The following is a 16,557-nucleotide window of genomic DNA, read 5'->3' on the forward strand; positions in this document are numbered from 1 at the left end:
GAAGTCAAGCAGCTCAATTTATCACGTTAGTTCAGAGGAAGTTTTATTGGTAGTACATTATCCATTGTGCTTCTACAAACAACTTTTTGAATGCTCATACATCTCAAAACTCAAAACGTGACCTTCTCTTGAGAAAAAGGCAGGGCAAATGAATGAATTTTTAGTGGGGGAACATTTTGGAACCAGGGATCATAATTTAAAATAGCTATAGGAGAAGACAGGCCTTGTATAAAGTTCTTAACTGGAGTAAGGCAAATTTTGACATTATGAGAGAGACATTTTCAAAAGCTGATTGGAGTGCTGTGCTCTCAGGTAAAGGGACAACTGGCAAGTGGGACAATTTCCAAAGTGAGACAATAAAGTTCAGAGGCTTTATGTTCCTGTCCGAGTCAAGGGTAAGGCTGGTAACAGCAAGGGACAATGTACAAATAATGACATTGAGACTCTTGTAAGAAATAAAAATGAGACAAATGTTAGGTACAAAGAACTGAGATCAAGTAAAACACTTGAAGAGTATAAAGTGTGTAGGAGAATTCTTACAAGGGAAATCAGGAGGGCTAAAAGGGGATATGAGACATCCTTGGCAGAGTAGATTCCGGATAATCCAAAGAGATTCCAGAAAGACATTAAGAGCAAAACAGTAATCAGGGAGAGAATAGGGCCTCTTAAAGCACAACAAGTCACCGTGGTATTGTGCATGGGAAATCACGTTTCACAAACTTGATTGAGCTTTTATAGGACATAACGAAAAAGATTGCTGAGGGTAGAGCGGTAGATATTGTCTACATGGAACTTAATAAAGCCTCTGACAAGGTTCCACATAGTAGAGTGATTAGTAAAGCTAGATCACATGAGATTCGGGGAGAGCTTGCGAATTAGATATGAAATTGGCTCGACTAGGAGACAAAGAGTGAGGGTAGAGTTGTTTTTAGGACTGAAAGCCTGTGACCAGCAGTGTTCCTCAGGGATTGGTGTTGGGTCCATTGTTATTTGTCATTTACATAAATTACTTGGATGAGAATTTAGGAGCATGGTTGGTAAGTTTGTGGATGGCTCAAAACTGGTGGTATAATCAACAGGAAAGAAGGTTATGTAAGATTACAAAGGGACCCCATGATCAATTGGGTCAATGGGCTGAGGATTGGCAGATGGAGTTTAACTTGTATAAATGTGAGGTACAGTATTTTGGTAAAGTGAACAAGGCAGGACTTATACAGTTAATGGGTGTGTTATATAACAGAGAGACCCAGGAATTTATGTTCGTAGTTCTTTGAACATTGCATCACATGCATAGATGTGGTGTTTAAGAAAGAATTTAGCACACTTGCCTTACTCAGACCATTGAGTATAGGAGTTGGGACGTCACATTGAGCTACTGGAGTTGGTGTGGCCACTTTTGGAATACTGTATACAGTTCTGGTTGTTCCACTATAGGAAGGATATTATTAAATTGGAGACGGTTCAAAAAGGATTTACCAGGATGTTGCCGGGACTAGAGGGTTTGCCCGATGAGGAAGAACTGGTTAGGCTGGGATTTCTCTCACTGGTTGAATGAGGAACTTATAGAGGTTTATAATATCATAAGGGGCATAGGTAAGGTGAAAAGCAAAGGTCTTTTCCCTACAGTGGGGGAGTTCAAAACTAGGGGGCATAATTTACGGTGAGAGGAGTGAGATTTAAAATGGGCCTGAGGGCAACTTTTTCATATAGAGGTTCATGTCTGGAATGAACTGCCAGAAGAAGTGGGAGACACAGTTACAACATTTAAAATACATTTGAAATGCACATGAATAGGAAAGGTTTAGAGGGATATAGGCCAAACACAGGCAAATGAGATTAATTACTTTGGGAAAGTTGGACTGAAGAATCTGTTTCAGTGCTTAATGACTCTAAACAACTCCTCGAGAACAATTTGTAACTACTGATAACCTGCTTCTCACCAGAAAACCGGGCAACCTCATTGCTAAAAATCAGAGGGCGTACTTTAAACACTTTAGAGAAATCCAGATTCCAAATTGAAATTTTCAGGAGGCCCTAATTAAGGCCCCTAATTAAATGAAGAACAAGCCCAGGACAGGGGCTGGTTAATTAAACAAGTCAGGATCCCAGGCCCATTTCTGGCAGGGAACAAGTACCCTAATTAGTGGAATCACCACTAGCAAACAATATTGTAAGCATCCCCCAAATTATCTTCCATTTTTATGTGGCCAGACTGATCAGAATTACCCTCCGACCTGCTGACTGGTTTATCTTGAGGTCAGGTTAATTCTCCATTCATTAATAACTGGCCAGCTGCAGACTAGCATTTACATGGTGATATGAAGGGAAATTTTATGGCCTCTTTTGGGGTACAGTGATAGGGTCCGTGCCCTGGACTAGTTAGACCTGGGTTCAAGTCCCACATGTGCCAGTGGCATGTAATAAAATCTCCAAACAGGTTGCTTCAAAACCAAATGTGATAGTGTCCCTTCCTCTGTGTCAGGAGGTCTGGTTTCAAGACCCGCCTGATCTAGAGGCGTGTAATAACACATCTGAACAAGTTGGTGAGAAAATATTTACTTCTCAGAAATGTAGCGCTCTTGTGGCACAGTGGTTTAGTACCTATCTCTGGTCTAGAAGGGCCAGGATCAATCCCAGTTATATGTCAGAATAGGTTGATTTGAGAACATTTATTTTAGGAAATGCAGATGAGCAAGGGATCTGGGTGTCCTTGTACACCAGTCAATGAAAGTAAAGTGAGGCGCAACAAGTCCATAGGAAGGTAAATGGTTGTTGGCCTTCAGTACAGGATGTCTTGAGTTCGGAAGTAGGGATGCCTTTCTGCAGTTGTACAGGGTCTTGGTAAGACTGCTTCTGGAGTATTGTGTGTAGATATGCTCTCTTTATGTAAGAGGGTATACGTGATATAGAGGGATTGCAGCAAAGGTTTCCAAGCTGGATGCCAGGAATCGCAGGACATTCAGTCGAGGAAAAATTGGTTTGGTTGGGACTGTATTAGACCATAGACCATAAGACATAGGAGTGGAAGTAAGGCCATTCGGCCCATCAAGTCCACTCCGCCATTTAAATCATGGCTGATGGGCATTTCAACACCACTTCCCTGCACTCTCCCCGTAGCCCTTGATTCCTTCTGAGATCAAGAATTTGTCAATCTCTGCCTTGAAGGCATCCGACGTCCCGGCCTCCACTGCACTCTGCGGCAATGAATTCCACAAGCCCACCGCTCTCTGGCTGAAGAAATGTCATCTCATTTCAGTTTTAAATTTACCCCCTCTAATTTTAAGGCTGTGCCCACGGGTCCTAGTCTCCCCGCCTAACAGAAACAACTTCCTAGCGTCCACCCCTTCTAAGCCATACATTATCTTGTAAGTTTCTATTAGATCTCTCCTCAACCTTCTCTAATGAGTACAATCCCAGGATCCTCAGCCGTTCATCATACGTTAAACCTACCATTCCAGGGATCATCCATGTGAATCTCCGCTGGACGCGCTCCAGGGCTAATATGTCCTTCCTGAGGTGTGGGGCCCAAAATTGGACACAGTATTCTAAATGGGGCCTAACTAGAGCCTTATAAAGCCTCAGAAGAACATCACTGCTTTTATATTCCAACCCTCTTGAGATAAACGACAAAATTCACTAGAGTTTGGAAGGGTGAGGGGGGATCTGATTGAAATGTATAAAATTCTAACAGGGCTGACAGCTTGGCAGCAAGGAAGAAGTTTTCTTCAGCTGGGGAGTCTAGTCCCAGGGATCACAGTCTCAGGGATAGGGTAGGTTATCTGGCATTGAGATGAGGAAGGATTTCTTTACTCCAAGGATGGCCAACCTGTGAAATTCACTGCCATGGAACACTGTGGAAGTCAGGTCACTGAGTATATTCAAGAAAGAAATTGATAATGTTTAAATATAGGCATTGAAGAGTATGGAGGGAAACAGGACTACAGTTTTGAGATAGAGGATTAGCCATGATCTTGCTGAATGGTAGAGAGGGCTCGAGGGGCTGAATGGCCTACACCTGCTCCTAGCTTCTATGTCGAGGGGCCCACAGGACAGCAGGTTTTGGATTACTGGCTTACTGCACAAATCTTGTATGAAATTCATGGAAGTCGAATGTCCAGTCATCATGAGTTACCTTAATGTAGCTGAATGAATGACTTAGCAAGTAAGTTAAAACATTTTTAACTGCTGGTAATTTGGAAGCCCATGTGGATTAATGCTTTGGTTTTGGTTTTTTACGTTTTCACAGGGTGTACTGATCCATATAATCGGATAACAAAAATGTGTTCAATCTCTTAGAGACACACAGCATGGAAACAGACCCCTCAGTCCAAATCGTCCATGCCAGCCCTGTTCCCAAACTAAACTAGTCCCACTTGCCTGGATTTGGCCTATAGCCTGCCAAACCTTTCCTATTCATGAACTTGTCAAAGTGTCTTTTAAATATTGTAACTGTACCTGCATTCGCCACTTCCTCTGGCAGTCCATTTCACACACGAACCACTCTGTGTAAAAAAAGTTGCCCCTAATGTCCTTTGTAAAACTTCCTCCAAAATACACCTCTTGTTTATTTTACCAAAATGCAACAGCTCGCATTTATTCAAATTAAACACCGTTTGCCACTCCTCAGCCTATTGAGTCAATTGACTCCACAAAACATCTCTTTGAAATCTTAGATAGAACATAGAACATAGAACATTACAGCACAGTACAGGCCCTTCGGCCCTCGATGTTGTGCTGACCTGTCATACCGATCTCAAGCCCATCTAACCTACACTATTCCGTGTACGTCCATATGCTTATCCAATGACGACTTAAATGTACTTAAAGTTGGCGAATCTTCTACCGTTGCAGGCAAAGCGTTTCATTCCCTTACTACTCTCGGAGTAAAGAAACTACCTCTGACATCTGTCCTATATCTTTCACCCCTCAATTTAAAGCTATGCCCCCTCGTGCTCGCCGTCACCATCCTAGGAAAAAGCTCTCCCTATCCACCCTATCTAACCCTCTGATTATTTTATATGTTTCAATTAAGTCACCTCTCAACCTTCTTCTCTCTAATGAAAACAGCCTCAAGCCCCTCAGCCTTTCCTCGTAAGACCTTCTCTCCATACCAGGCAGCATCCTAGTAAATCTCCTCTGCACCCTTTCCAAAGCTTCCACATCCTTCTTATAATGCGGTGACCAGAACTGTACACAATACTTCAAGTGCGGCCGCACCAGAATTTTGTACAGCTTCACCATAACCTCTTGGTTCCGGAACTCGATCCCTCTAATAATAAAAGCTAAAACACCGTGTGCCTTCTTAACAGCCCTGTCAACCTGGGTGGCAACTTTCAAGGATCTGTGTACATGGACACCGAGATCTCTCTGCTCGTCTACACTACTAAGAATCTTATCATTAGTCCAGTACTTTGCCTTCCGGTTACTCATACCAAAGTGCATCACCTCACACTTGTCTGCATTAAACTCCATTTGCCACCTCTCAGCCCAGCTCTGCAGCTTATCTATGTCTCTCTGCAACCTACAGCATCCTTCGTCACTATCCACAACTCCACCGACCTTAGTGTCGTCTGCAAATTTACTAATCCATCCTTCTACGCCCTCATCCAGGTCATTTATAAAAATGACAAACAGCAGTGGACCCAACACCGACCCTTGCGGTACACCACTAGTAACTGGTCTCCAGGATGAACATTTCCCATCAACTACCACCCTCTGTCTTCTTTCAGCAAGCCAATTTCTGATCCAAACTGCTATATCTCCCACAATTCCATTCCTCCGCATTTTGTACAATAGCCTACTGTGGGGAACCTTATCGAACACCTTGCTGAAATCCATATACACCATATCAACCGATTTACTCTCATTTACCTGTTTGGTCACCTTCTCAAAGAACTCAATAAGGTTTGTGAGGCACGACCTTCCCTTCACAAAACCGTGCTGACTATGCCTAATCAATTTATTCTTTTCTAGATGATTATAAATCTTATCCCTTATAACCTTTTCCAACACTTTACCAACAACTGGAGTAAGGCTCGCTGGTCTATAATTACCGGGGTTGTCTCTACTCCCCTTCTTGAACAGGGGAACCACATTTGCTATCCTCCAGTCGTCTGGCACTATTCCTGTAGACAATAACAAGTTAAAGATCAATGCCAAAGGCTCGGCAATCTCCTCCCTGGCTTCCCTGAGGATCCGAGGATAAATCCCATCCGGCCCAGGGGACTTATCTATCTTCACCCTCTGTAGGATTTCTAATACCTCTTCCTTGTGAACCTCAATCCCATCTAGTCTAGTAGCCTGTATCTCAGCATTCTCCTCAACAACATTGTCGTTTTCTAGAGTGAATACTGTTGAAAAATATTCATTTAGTGCTTCCCCTATCTCCTCTGACTCCACACACAACTTACCACTACTATCTTTGATTGGGCCTAATCTTACTTTCGTCATTCTTTTATTCCTTAAATACCTATAGAAAGCCTTAGGGTTCACCCTGGTCCTATCCACCAACAACTTCTCATGTCTCCTCCTGGCTCTTCTGAGCTCTCTCTTTAGGTCTTTCCTTCTTAAGATAACCTTCTTAACTGTCCACTACACCACCAATTTTGCTGTCATCCACAAACTTACTGACCATGTATCTTATATTCTCATCCAATTCCAATATTGTGTATTGCATTCAAATTATTATTCTATAAATTGTTTTGCTAGTTTACATGATTCTATAGACAAGGTAATAGTGAACACTGGATAATCCACAAAGGACCACAGGCATCTCTCCCCATTAAATACAATTGAATATATGGCTCAAAGGGACAGTTTTCCACAACAAAATCTGAAGGTAGGCCTCCATAAACTACTAGAGCCAATTGACTGATTGATCTTGAATTGTAGGCATCATCATTCTGCATCATGGTCTAACCATCGAGCCAACTAACTACCTCTTGGCTTTAGATGTGCCTTTATTCCATTGGACTGCACCATAAGGAATTTTTACATCTGAATTGCATACGTCCACAGAACATAATAGAAGGACAGAGGGTTTTGGAACAAAACCTTTACTGGAAGTACTCACTTTGCTTCCTCACTGTGTCAGCTGTTGCTAGTTATTGTCAGTTACTGAGTCAGAAGGTTATCGTTTCAGACCTGCTCCAGTAGAAGAGACATTAAACCACATCTACCTACTTAGCCAGCCTATGAGATTCCACAACACTATTCAGAGTATCATCTCTTATTATACCACTTATGGCATAATATCACTCAAAACATATCGTTGAGCCATTTATCTCACTGATGTTTATGACATCTTATTATATGTTGTGTTTTCCTACAAAACAACATTGACTGTACTTCAAATATGTTTCATTGACTGTAAAACATTCTGGGAAATCCTGAGAATGTGAAGGGTACTATATCATTGCAAACTATTTTCAATTTATTATTCAACAATCTTTACCCTTACACATGTTTCAAGGTAGTGTGTTTGAATATGGTGGAAAGTGTCTCCATTTGTGCTATCTTTGATGAAATCCAGAGAAAGGTTCAGAAACTCTGTCCCATGGACTTGAGGTAATGGTGATTGAGCAAAAGCTGGTGGAATGATTTAAGAAACAGTCTGATTTTCTGGTAGATAAACCAGCCTGGAAGTCTTCTGCCTGGTTCAAATATGATTATGGCTTTTTCTGGCTCTGTCATGTGCAGAATTATTTGATGGTCACTAATCTGATCTAACAAATACTTTGATCATCTGTTCCATCACTTGATGAGCTAATATTGCAGAAGAAAGACAAATGCCAATTTGTATTAGAATTCTTTAATTTAATAAATTCTTTGATCACCCAATAAAATAAAACAGAACCCAGAATCATTCTTTACATTTACAATCTGGGTGAAGAGGAAGACTTCTACAGAGGTCAAAGTTCACCTTATCCCTTTAAGAGAAATACCATTTTTAATCACAAGCTTCTATGCTGAGACATATCGCAAAAATTGAGAAAGGAGGAAAGCCAAAATAACGGGACTGCAAGGTTAAGCTGATTAGCTACGTCCAAAACAAGAAGATTGGCTAGCACAATCAAAGATAGTTAAAGCAATTAACTCAGTCTTACAGGTGCAAGGCTGCAGCAGAGAAGCTGATGATGCTGTCACCATGGTTACCTAGTGTGAGACAAGCCACAAACATCCCAGTGGTATCACACCCCTATAGTAGGTACAAGGTTTTCACACAACAGGTGTCAAAGACTGTGCCTTCCCAGAAGGCATGGCAAATGCTAAAGAGTGCACCAAAATCAACGAAAAGCTCAAAGGGTAGGGAAGTCCTGGTGGGGGAGAGCACGTTTGTTTTAAAAGTACTCTCTCATTTATGCATTGTTCACCTGAATTTTCGGTTAATGGTTTTTTATGACAAGGCCTACAGCGTTGTGAAGTGATTCAGCAGGAGCCTTGGCCCTATCGGAAAGTCTTCATCGTATGGACTGCAGGAGTAAAAGAAGGCTGATCTCATCTTCACAAATGGTAAGGGATGGTTTTCAGATGTCAACCTTGCCTGAATCCTGAAAGCCATTTTTAAAAAAGAAAATTGATGGGAATCAGAATTTCGGACTGTTCCATTGGACCCCAGTATAAGAGTAGTTGGGAAGCCTATCAATCCAGCTGATGGTGTAGATTTTCCCAGCACAATACTCGTGATTCATCTCTGAAGTCACGGTCATCTTGGTTCTTTATGAAGTTGTTCTTGGTTGTAAAGGTACCCATCTCACCAGTGGTATCACTGAAGCAGAGTGGAGCACCTCATTCAGGGTGCTTCCTTGCAATTTGGCATTTTTGTAAAAACAAAATCAATCAAAATTCTAGCCTGAACATCACAGTAGTAATTTTGTGGTCCCCCACACACAGAGTAGTGCCTTGATAAACGAGAGTGTAGAAGCTATGACAGTAAATGGCCAATACTCCAACGTTGGCTGCCATCCACTGATGCTGCACATTGGGAGTTGTTCCTTGCAGAATTCCTTTTATTTCCATTTTAAAGTGGAATAATGCTATCCCTCCAGGTATTCCTTCCCCTTCAATTACCCCAGTAGTAATTAACCATAGCCTTCAGCCAGGCTAGGTCTACACAGTATAGAACACTAATTCTCCCAACTGTACAGTGTACATATTGCGTGTGTGTGCATGTGGGTGTGTATGCATGTATGAATGTACCTATTTATAAAATATATGGAATCAGCACTCTCCTTAGCTAGGCATATACATTATATATAATAGCACTCAGTCTGCCTGGGCCTGTACAATAGTATAATTTTGCGTAGCATTTTGTATTTAAAGATAAAGAACTTTAATTTTTACAAAAATGTATTCTGGTTGACTGACATTGATGTGACACCTTGAGCGCAAATGACATTGTTTTTTTTGTATGCCTCAGGAGCTTTGCACAATTTTCACCTCATCCAATGTCTAGCTTTGCATACCAGTGAGGTGCACAGGTAACTGTGCTTGCTGACATACACTGACATATGCACTCTGTGGCTGAATCGATGCAGGTTTCAGTTTCCATCTCTGCTTTCTGTTCATTTGCCAGCTGGTACAAAGATACCTTCTTTCAAAGGAAAATGTCAAAATAGTGAAAAGAAACCCCTGAAGGTGTATTAAATCTGGTCTGACAAGTTGAAATTGCCTATTTGCAAGTCTAAACATCATGGTTTTGTTCTAGTTCTATTCTTCTTAAAGCTCATTGTTGCACACATCACCAAAAACACTTGATCCAATGTCTTGCTTGAACCAATTCCTCGACCTTCTCAATTTAAGTCTTAATCCATGGAAGGTAATTATCAATGTTACATAATCTCCTAAAAAGCATGACAGTAATAATTCTATCTTTACTCACATTAAATGTTAACTCATTCTGCTGCTTTGTATTTACCATTCAGATAGACTCCATATGTGAGAATTCCCTCCACCATTACAATCAAATTCCTAATTTTACGCAAGCTTTAAAATCCTTTATGGCACTCGTGATGATTGGTATCCCATTCCTTACATTTGAAAAAAAAGGTCATTATAACAGTCAAAGGTCATATCTCAGATTCTCTTCTGTAAGACCTTTGATCCAAGGCTAAAGTTGCTTGTAATCGGTCAAATTCATGACGACTGCTATTTGGGCTTGGATCATCCAAGACCCTACTGTCATCATCATCACCCTCATCATCCTCATCTCGGCTCATGAAAGCCAACTCATTCTCGTAGCAGAAGGAGTTTGTGCTGGGAACGAGGAACTTGCTTTCCATCAGTTCCTTGGCACTGCATCGAGGGGTTGTGGGCACCTCGTAGGTTTTATGGAAATGTGAGTAGTCCACTTTATACTGGTCCTTCTCCTCAAACAGCACTGGTTCAAATCGCTGGCCCCATAGAATCTCACTAGCCAAATACGAGCTACGAGCTTGTGTGGTCATTGCTGTAGCTTCCACCATTCCTTCAAGGATGACCACAATTTCAAAATCTGCCATCTCCAGGTCCTGCTTACTAATACCATACAGTGGACTTCCCTCATCAATCTCATGGAGGATAGTTATAGGGGAAACTAAGAATATACGATCATATCCTTTATCAAAACCCACGTCAATGTCTATCTGGTCAAGGGGTATGTATTCTCCTTCCTCAGTGATCCTTGGCTTGATCAACTGAGCCCGGACATGGGCTTCCACTATGTGACTTTTCCTCAGATTTCCAACCCGCCACATAAGAGACAGCTTACCATCCCTCATGGCTATTACCGCATTATGGCTAAAAAGTAAGGTCTGGGCTCGTTTCTTCGGCCGTGCCATTTTAGCCATTATGGCACCGATCATGAACGAGTCTATTATGCAACCTACGATGGACTGAAAGACCACCAAGAAAATCGCCAATGGACATTCTTCCGTCACACAGCGGAAACCATACCCGATGGTTGTCTGGGTTTCAATGGAAAAAAGGAAGGCAGCGATGAATCCATTCACCTGCAAAACACAGGGCATGAAGTTGTCATCGCCAGCAGGGTTCTCGAGGTCACCATGTATCAGCGCAATGAGCCAGAAGGCCAGGCCGAAAGCCAACCACGAGATGACAAAGGCTAGCGAAAAGATCAGCAGCATGTAGCGCCAGCGAACATCCACGCACGTGGTGAAAATGTCAGCAATGTACCGCTGAGGCTTGTCGCTCATATTCGCAAACTGCACATTGCACTGGCCATTCTTCTTCACGAAGCGACTGCGGCACTTCCTCCTGGTGTGGATCTTCCCGTTGCCGTAGCCGTTGATCCCTGGCATGGTTGACAACCTCAACCCGTCTTCTTCCGAGGACACCACGCTGTAACAGTTGTCACGGACACCAGTCATTCCTGTGCGCACAGCAGGATTCGTTTAAGCTGAGGGGCCTTGTCTGCCAAGTGCCCAAGGCCCCCAGCCCCCCACCCACACCCCCAGGGGGAAAAATAAACAAACAAGGTAGAGTCTCTGACAACTGAAGAGAGAGTCCAGGCAGCTTGGCTCGCTCTGTCTTCTCAGCGTAGCACCCTGAAATGAAAACAATTGTGGTTTAAAATGTGCAATATATAGAAATGTAAATGTTACACTCTAAGAAAGTTTAGTCGAGTTTTGGTTCCCATCACTAGAATTGAGGTCAATGGAATTATCCAATCTAAAAATGCATGAAACAGAAATAGACCATCTAGCTCCCTAAAGCTTGCTCCAGCCATTTAATCAGATCATGGATTGGTACCTTATGTGAGTTCTCAACTCAATATGTGCCACTGTTGCCAGGCACAAATCCCACTCCCCTACAGGATTTGGTTAACTGTAAACACAAGGTTAACACAGCCTCTTCAACACGAGCTCACAGTCAGCCATTGGCAACTTTGCTGAAGGGCTGCAAGCAAAACAGTACCTGGGTCGGACAGATATGTATTCAGCCCAAGGTAAGTACAATTCAGCACATGCAAACCCCTTAGGTGTTTTAATTAAATGGTAGTCAACTGGGAAGCCGTCAAGTTTAAGGAGTAATTTTTCAATGTGCTGCCAAGAAACATCTCTGCTCAAATCGCAGGACTCCAAAACTGATTTGTTTTATCGTTGTTTTATAAAAGTAAACTTGTAATAGGTTTCATTTGCATTGCTTTTTTAAGCTGTGTTAGAATTTAAACAAAATTTCGAAAACGAAGGTAGTCAGCAAAGCTCCTATGGGCCTGCTGCTGGGTTATGTGAATATCTGAAGGGAATGCACCATTCAGCTGCCCAAAGCCCTTTAATTCTGTAACGTAGTGTTAGAGGGATATACAAAATTGTGAAATGAAACAGGGACATATGTCCACACTTTGCTCAATTCCTAGTCACCTCAAGTGAAAGTGGATGTAAAAGTCTATAGTAAACCCCTCCTATGCAGTTCTTAGTAGAGGATGCATTGTCCCACTGGTAAAGGCCTGGGAGCAAGAATGTCTCCCTGTTCTTTTAGCAAGGTAGATCTTGCACAAGGTTTGCAAGATTGTGACTTGAAAGATATTTATTGGGTAAGGGCATTAGGAGATATGGATGAGAGACAGAGCTGTTAAGATATGATTGAACGGTGGAGCAGAACTGAGGGGTTAAATAACCTACTCCTGTTCCTGTGTTTCATCAGGGGAGAAAAAGGTATAAATAAAAATGCATGTGAATACACTTTAACTGTTTATTAAAAGAACTAAATATTGGCATTTGGCTCACCAGTTTGGACCAACAGTGCACCAATGACAAGTCTGTAGCTAAGAACTGTGGTAATAATACACTGTATACATCAGAGTCCCATGATATTACGTGACAAGCTGTGTAACACTAATGACTTTGTGTTTGGTAATTCAAGAGTAGCTAACAATAAGTACATTTCTGATTTCTGTTTTACAAGGGGCAGAGAACTCATTTATTTTGGAGGTAATATTATTTTTTCAGTTTACTATCTTTCAACTCAATAGCAGCAACAATTTCTTACAGCGAGTTTTATTGCATTGAGATTGTGCTCCCTGCGAGGGTTTCAAGCCATAATCTAATTTTCAAACATTTTGTTTCCTAAATTACAACCTTTAGCTTCCTTGAATTGAATGTGCCCCAAATCATCATGACTTCCTAAACATATTTATATAAAAAAGTCACTTGCTGTTTGCAAAGTAATGATTTTTGACAGCATATCTATTTTACCCCCAAAAAACATCTTATACATTGTCAATGCTCTATCATCTGTGAATTATAGTGGTAACTGCACTGGGGATTGGAACATTTTTCCATATCAGGTCTGCATCAATCACTCCCAGATCAGGTACCATGCATCTAAATTCAGAATAAAGCTGAAATCTGTTGCAATGATTTGCCTCAGCTGTAACCCTGACACAGCAAAATCCTGAATAAGGACTGTCAAAACGTGCCTCGTATTTGACACTTTTGGCTAGACCTTGACTTGGTCTAGAATATGCAACAGCATAAACCGTTCTTTGTGGCTCAGTGAGTAGCAATCTTGCCTTTGGGTTGGGAGGATACCAAAATGCAAGCTGACACCCCAGTACAGTATATAGTACTGCGCTGTCAAAGTACCATTTTTCAAGCAAAATATTCATCTCAGGTCCTATCAGCCCTTTTTGATGGATTTACTCAATTTAATGGCATTATTTTGAAGAAGGGTAATTCCTGGTGTTCGGGTCATTACTTATTCCTTAATGAATGTCACTGAAAGAACAGATTATCTATCAATTTCACATTATTGTTTGTGAAAACTTGTGAAATACAAATCCACTGCCACATTTCCATACTGCAACACTTCAAAAGTGCATAGAAATTGTGCTACCTTATTAGAAACTTCCCAGAAACTGGACACTTTATTGCATCAGTCTCAGAATTGTACTTAAATAATTTCCAGAGCTTAAAAAAGACTTTTCTAAATATCATGAACCCAAATATCTGCTGGCTATGATCTGGCTGATTACATAAGACCATAAGACATAGGAGTGGAAGTAAGGCCATTCTGCCTATCGGGTCCACTCCGCCATTTAAATCATGGCTGATGGGCATTTCAACTCCACTTCCCTGCACTCTCCCCGTAGTCCTTAATTCCTTGTGAGATCAAGAATTTATCAATCTCTGCCTTGAAGGCATTTAACGTCCCTGCCTCCACGGCACTGAATTCCACAGGCCCACGACTCACTGCCTGAAGAAATGTGTCCTCATTTCCGTTTTAAATATAAGATTGAGATCATGTCCATAAGTGGCCTCCAGGGCCAATCCTACCAGATTCTGAATGTGTTCCCAGGAAAGGTCACTGGACCAAAAACATTAACTCTAATTTCTTTCCACAGATGAAGCCAGACCTGCTGAGCTTTTCCAACAATTTCTATTCTTGTTTCTGCCTGGTTTCACACCTGATTTACAGGAGGCTGACAAGTGTTTTGTTTTAAATTCATTCATGGGATACAGGCATTGTTAACGAGGCCAGCATTTATTGCCCACTCTTAATTTGTCATTGATGGTGGGCCTGCATCACTACTGGTATATCTGCATGCCTGAAGGTTGCCAACTCAAGATGGGCACATTCCTGGTGATGTCATCACCTGTGAGGTCTCCTGCCTCTAATTAAGCCACCACTGCAATCATGCCATTGGTCCCCCGCCATGTCAATCCATGGCATGCGAGTAGTTCACAGCCAGTTGGGAATTGAATAGGCTATGCATTAGCCACCTGGATCTTACTTAATTTTCAAACAGCCTTTTCTTCACATCGCCAATATTTCTATGATAGACAAAGTTTAAAATAAAACCAATTCTCAGATGATTTCTCTTCTCAATGTTGCTCACAGCAGTGTCGTGGAGATTAACCTTTAATTCCTGGGGACTTGAGGACAAGCCTCAAGGGTTGACAGCCATTATCTGCTCTATGCTGCCTTAAAGGGGTAGGTTCTGCTGCCCACAACAGCAGCCACGAGCTCCCAGGGTTGGCAGTGAGCCAGCAAATCAGGGTCAGTGCTCATTTTCAGAACATTTTCAACAGTACAGTGGGATTCCTGTGGAGCGGTTTATTGAGCAACGTGATGACTTCACCAGGCAACTGACAGCTGCAAGATCTCAAGATGTGGGAATTAATAAATCAGCTGCAGATTCAAGAAGGTCAAGCCATAAAACTTTGAAACCTTTCAATGGAAAAATTGATCAATAAAATCGTCCTCCCAGGTCAGCTGGATTGAATTAGTTATATAAGCAAGTGGGTGTTGTACAGATGCTTTATTTATTTTTATTTGTCCACAGAATGTGGATTTGCTGGCAATGTCAACATTTATTACCTATCTCTAATTGCCCTTCTGAAGATGTTGGCAAGTTGTCTTCTTGAACTGGTGTAGTCCCAGTGGGTGTAGGTATACCCGCAGTGTTGTTAGGAAAGGATTTCTGGGTGTTTGACCCAGTGATAGTGAAGAAATGGTGATGTAGTTTCAAGTCAAAGTGGCTTGTAGCTTGAGAACTTGCAGCTGATAGCATTCTAATCCATCTGCTTCCCTTGTTCCTCTCAGTGGTAAAAGCATTGAATTGCTGAACTTCCTCTCTGAACTTGTTCACCTCTCTACCTCTCTCCCCTTTAAGATCGTCATTAAAATCTTTCTCTCTCTCTCTATTTGACGAAAGATTTAAATCAAAAACCTATTGTATTAATTCCTCAGTACCAAATTTTGTTTGAGAATTGCTCCTGTGAAGCAGTTTGAGAAATTTTACTGAGACCGAGGCTCTAAATAAACTGGAAGTGTGCAGTTAAATACCATAAAAGAGATTATTTGAGGTTGGGCTGAGAAATAGATGAGAATGCAAGCTGCAGGATTAATTGCACACTTAAAGGCCTCAATTGGCAGAAAGCTTGAGGGACCACAATCTACAGATCTTCCCACCACAAGCTTAACTGCAGGTGGACAGGGAAGACAATGCAATTCTCACTTGCCATTATCACTTTTGATTAAATGCCTCCCCACTTTGCCATGGAGGTGGGCATTAATTCCTTTCCACTGTTTTCTTTCCCATTTCCTCAGAGAACGTCTGCCTCAGTGTCCCAGTGTTAACTGTGGCTAACCTTTGAGTCTCAGAATTCCATGTTGAAGTGCCAATCCAGGGCTTGAATCCACACACAAAAATAAAATTCAAAGTTGACACAATAGTGCAACATTGCAGAAGTGACACCCTGTCTTTTAGGGACAGTGAATCAATGCTTGCTGATTGGATACATGGATAGATGTGAAAAATCCAAGGCACTATTTCAAAGGAAAGCTTGGAAGTTATGCCCATGTCTTGGTCAAAGGTTTAGTCCTAATATCACAAAAAATATTATCCATTCATTAACACACTGCTGTTGTGTGGAAGTTTGATGTGTTTATTGATTGCTGCATTTCCCGTTTGATAATAATCCACACACTTCAGAAGTTCTTCATTCATTGTAAAATGCTATTAAACATCCATTGATCATGAAAAGAGCTGTACAAATGCATGTCTTTCTCTTCTTCAGTTGTGTCAGGGCAGGAACCATAATTGGACACTATTAG

The 16,557-nt window shown here is 41.6% G+C and overlaps 1 protein-coding gene across 2 annotated transcripts in view; it reads right to left on the reverse strand.

Annotated features, from left to right (window-relative positions):
* Positions 1-7,838: 7,838 nt before the first annotated feature.
* LOC125462601 (ATP-sensitive inward rectifier potassium channel 12) overlaps positions 7,839-16,557 on the reverse strand; it is an 87,573-nt gene continuing 78,854 nt past the window's right edge. For both annotated transcript variants that reach the window (XM_048552807.2, XM_048552806.1), the window contains one exon: positions 7,839-11,543. In XM_048552807.2, the coding sequence (XP_048408764.1) occupies positions 10,068-11,366 (1,299 nt within the window). In that variant the 5' untranslated portion in view covers positions 11,367-11,543 and the 3' untranslated portion in view covers positions 7,839-10,067. The remainder of the gene's footprint in view (positions 11,544-16,557) is intronic.

Source organism: Stegostoma tigrinum, chromosome 23 (genome assembly GCF_030684315.1).
Source record: "Stegostoma tigrinum isolate sSteTig4 chromosome 23, sSteTig4.hap1, whole genome shotgun sequence".
Lineage (NCBI taxonomy): Eukaryota > Metazoa > Chordata > Chondrichthyes > Orectolobiformes > Stegostomatidae > Stegostoma > Stegostoma tigrinum.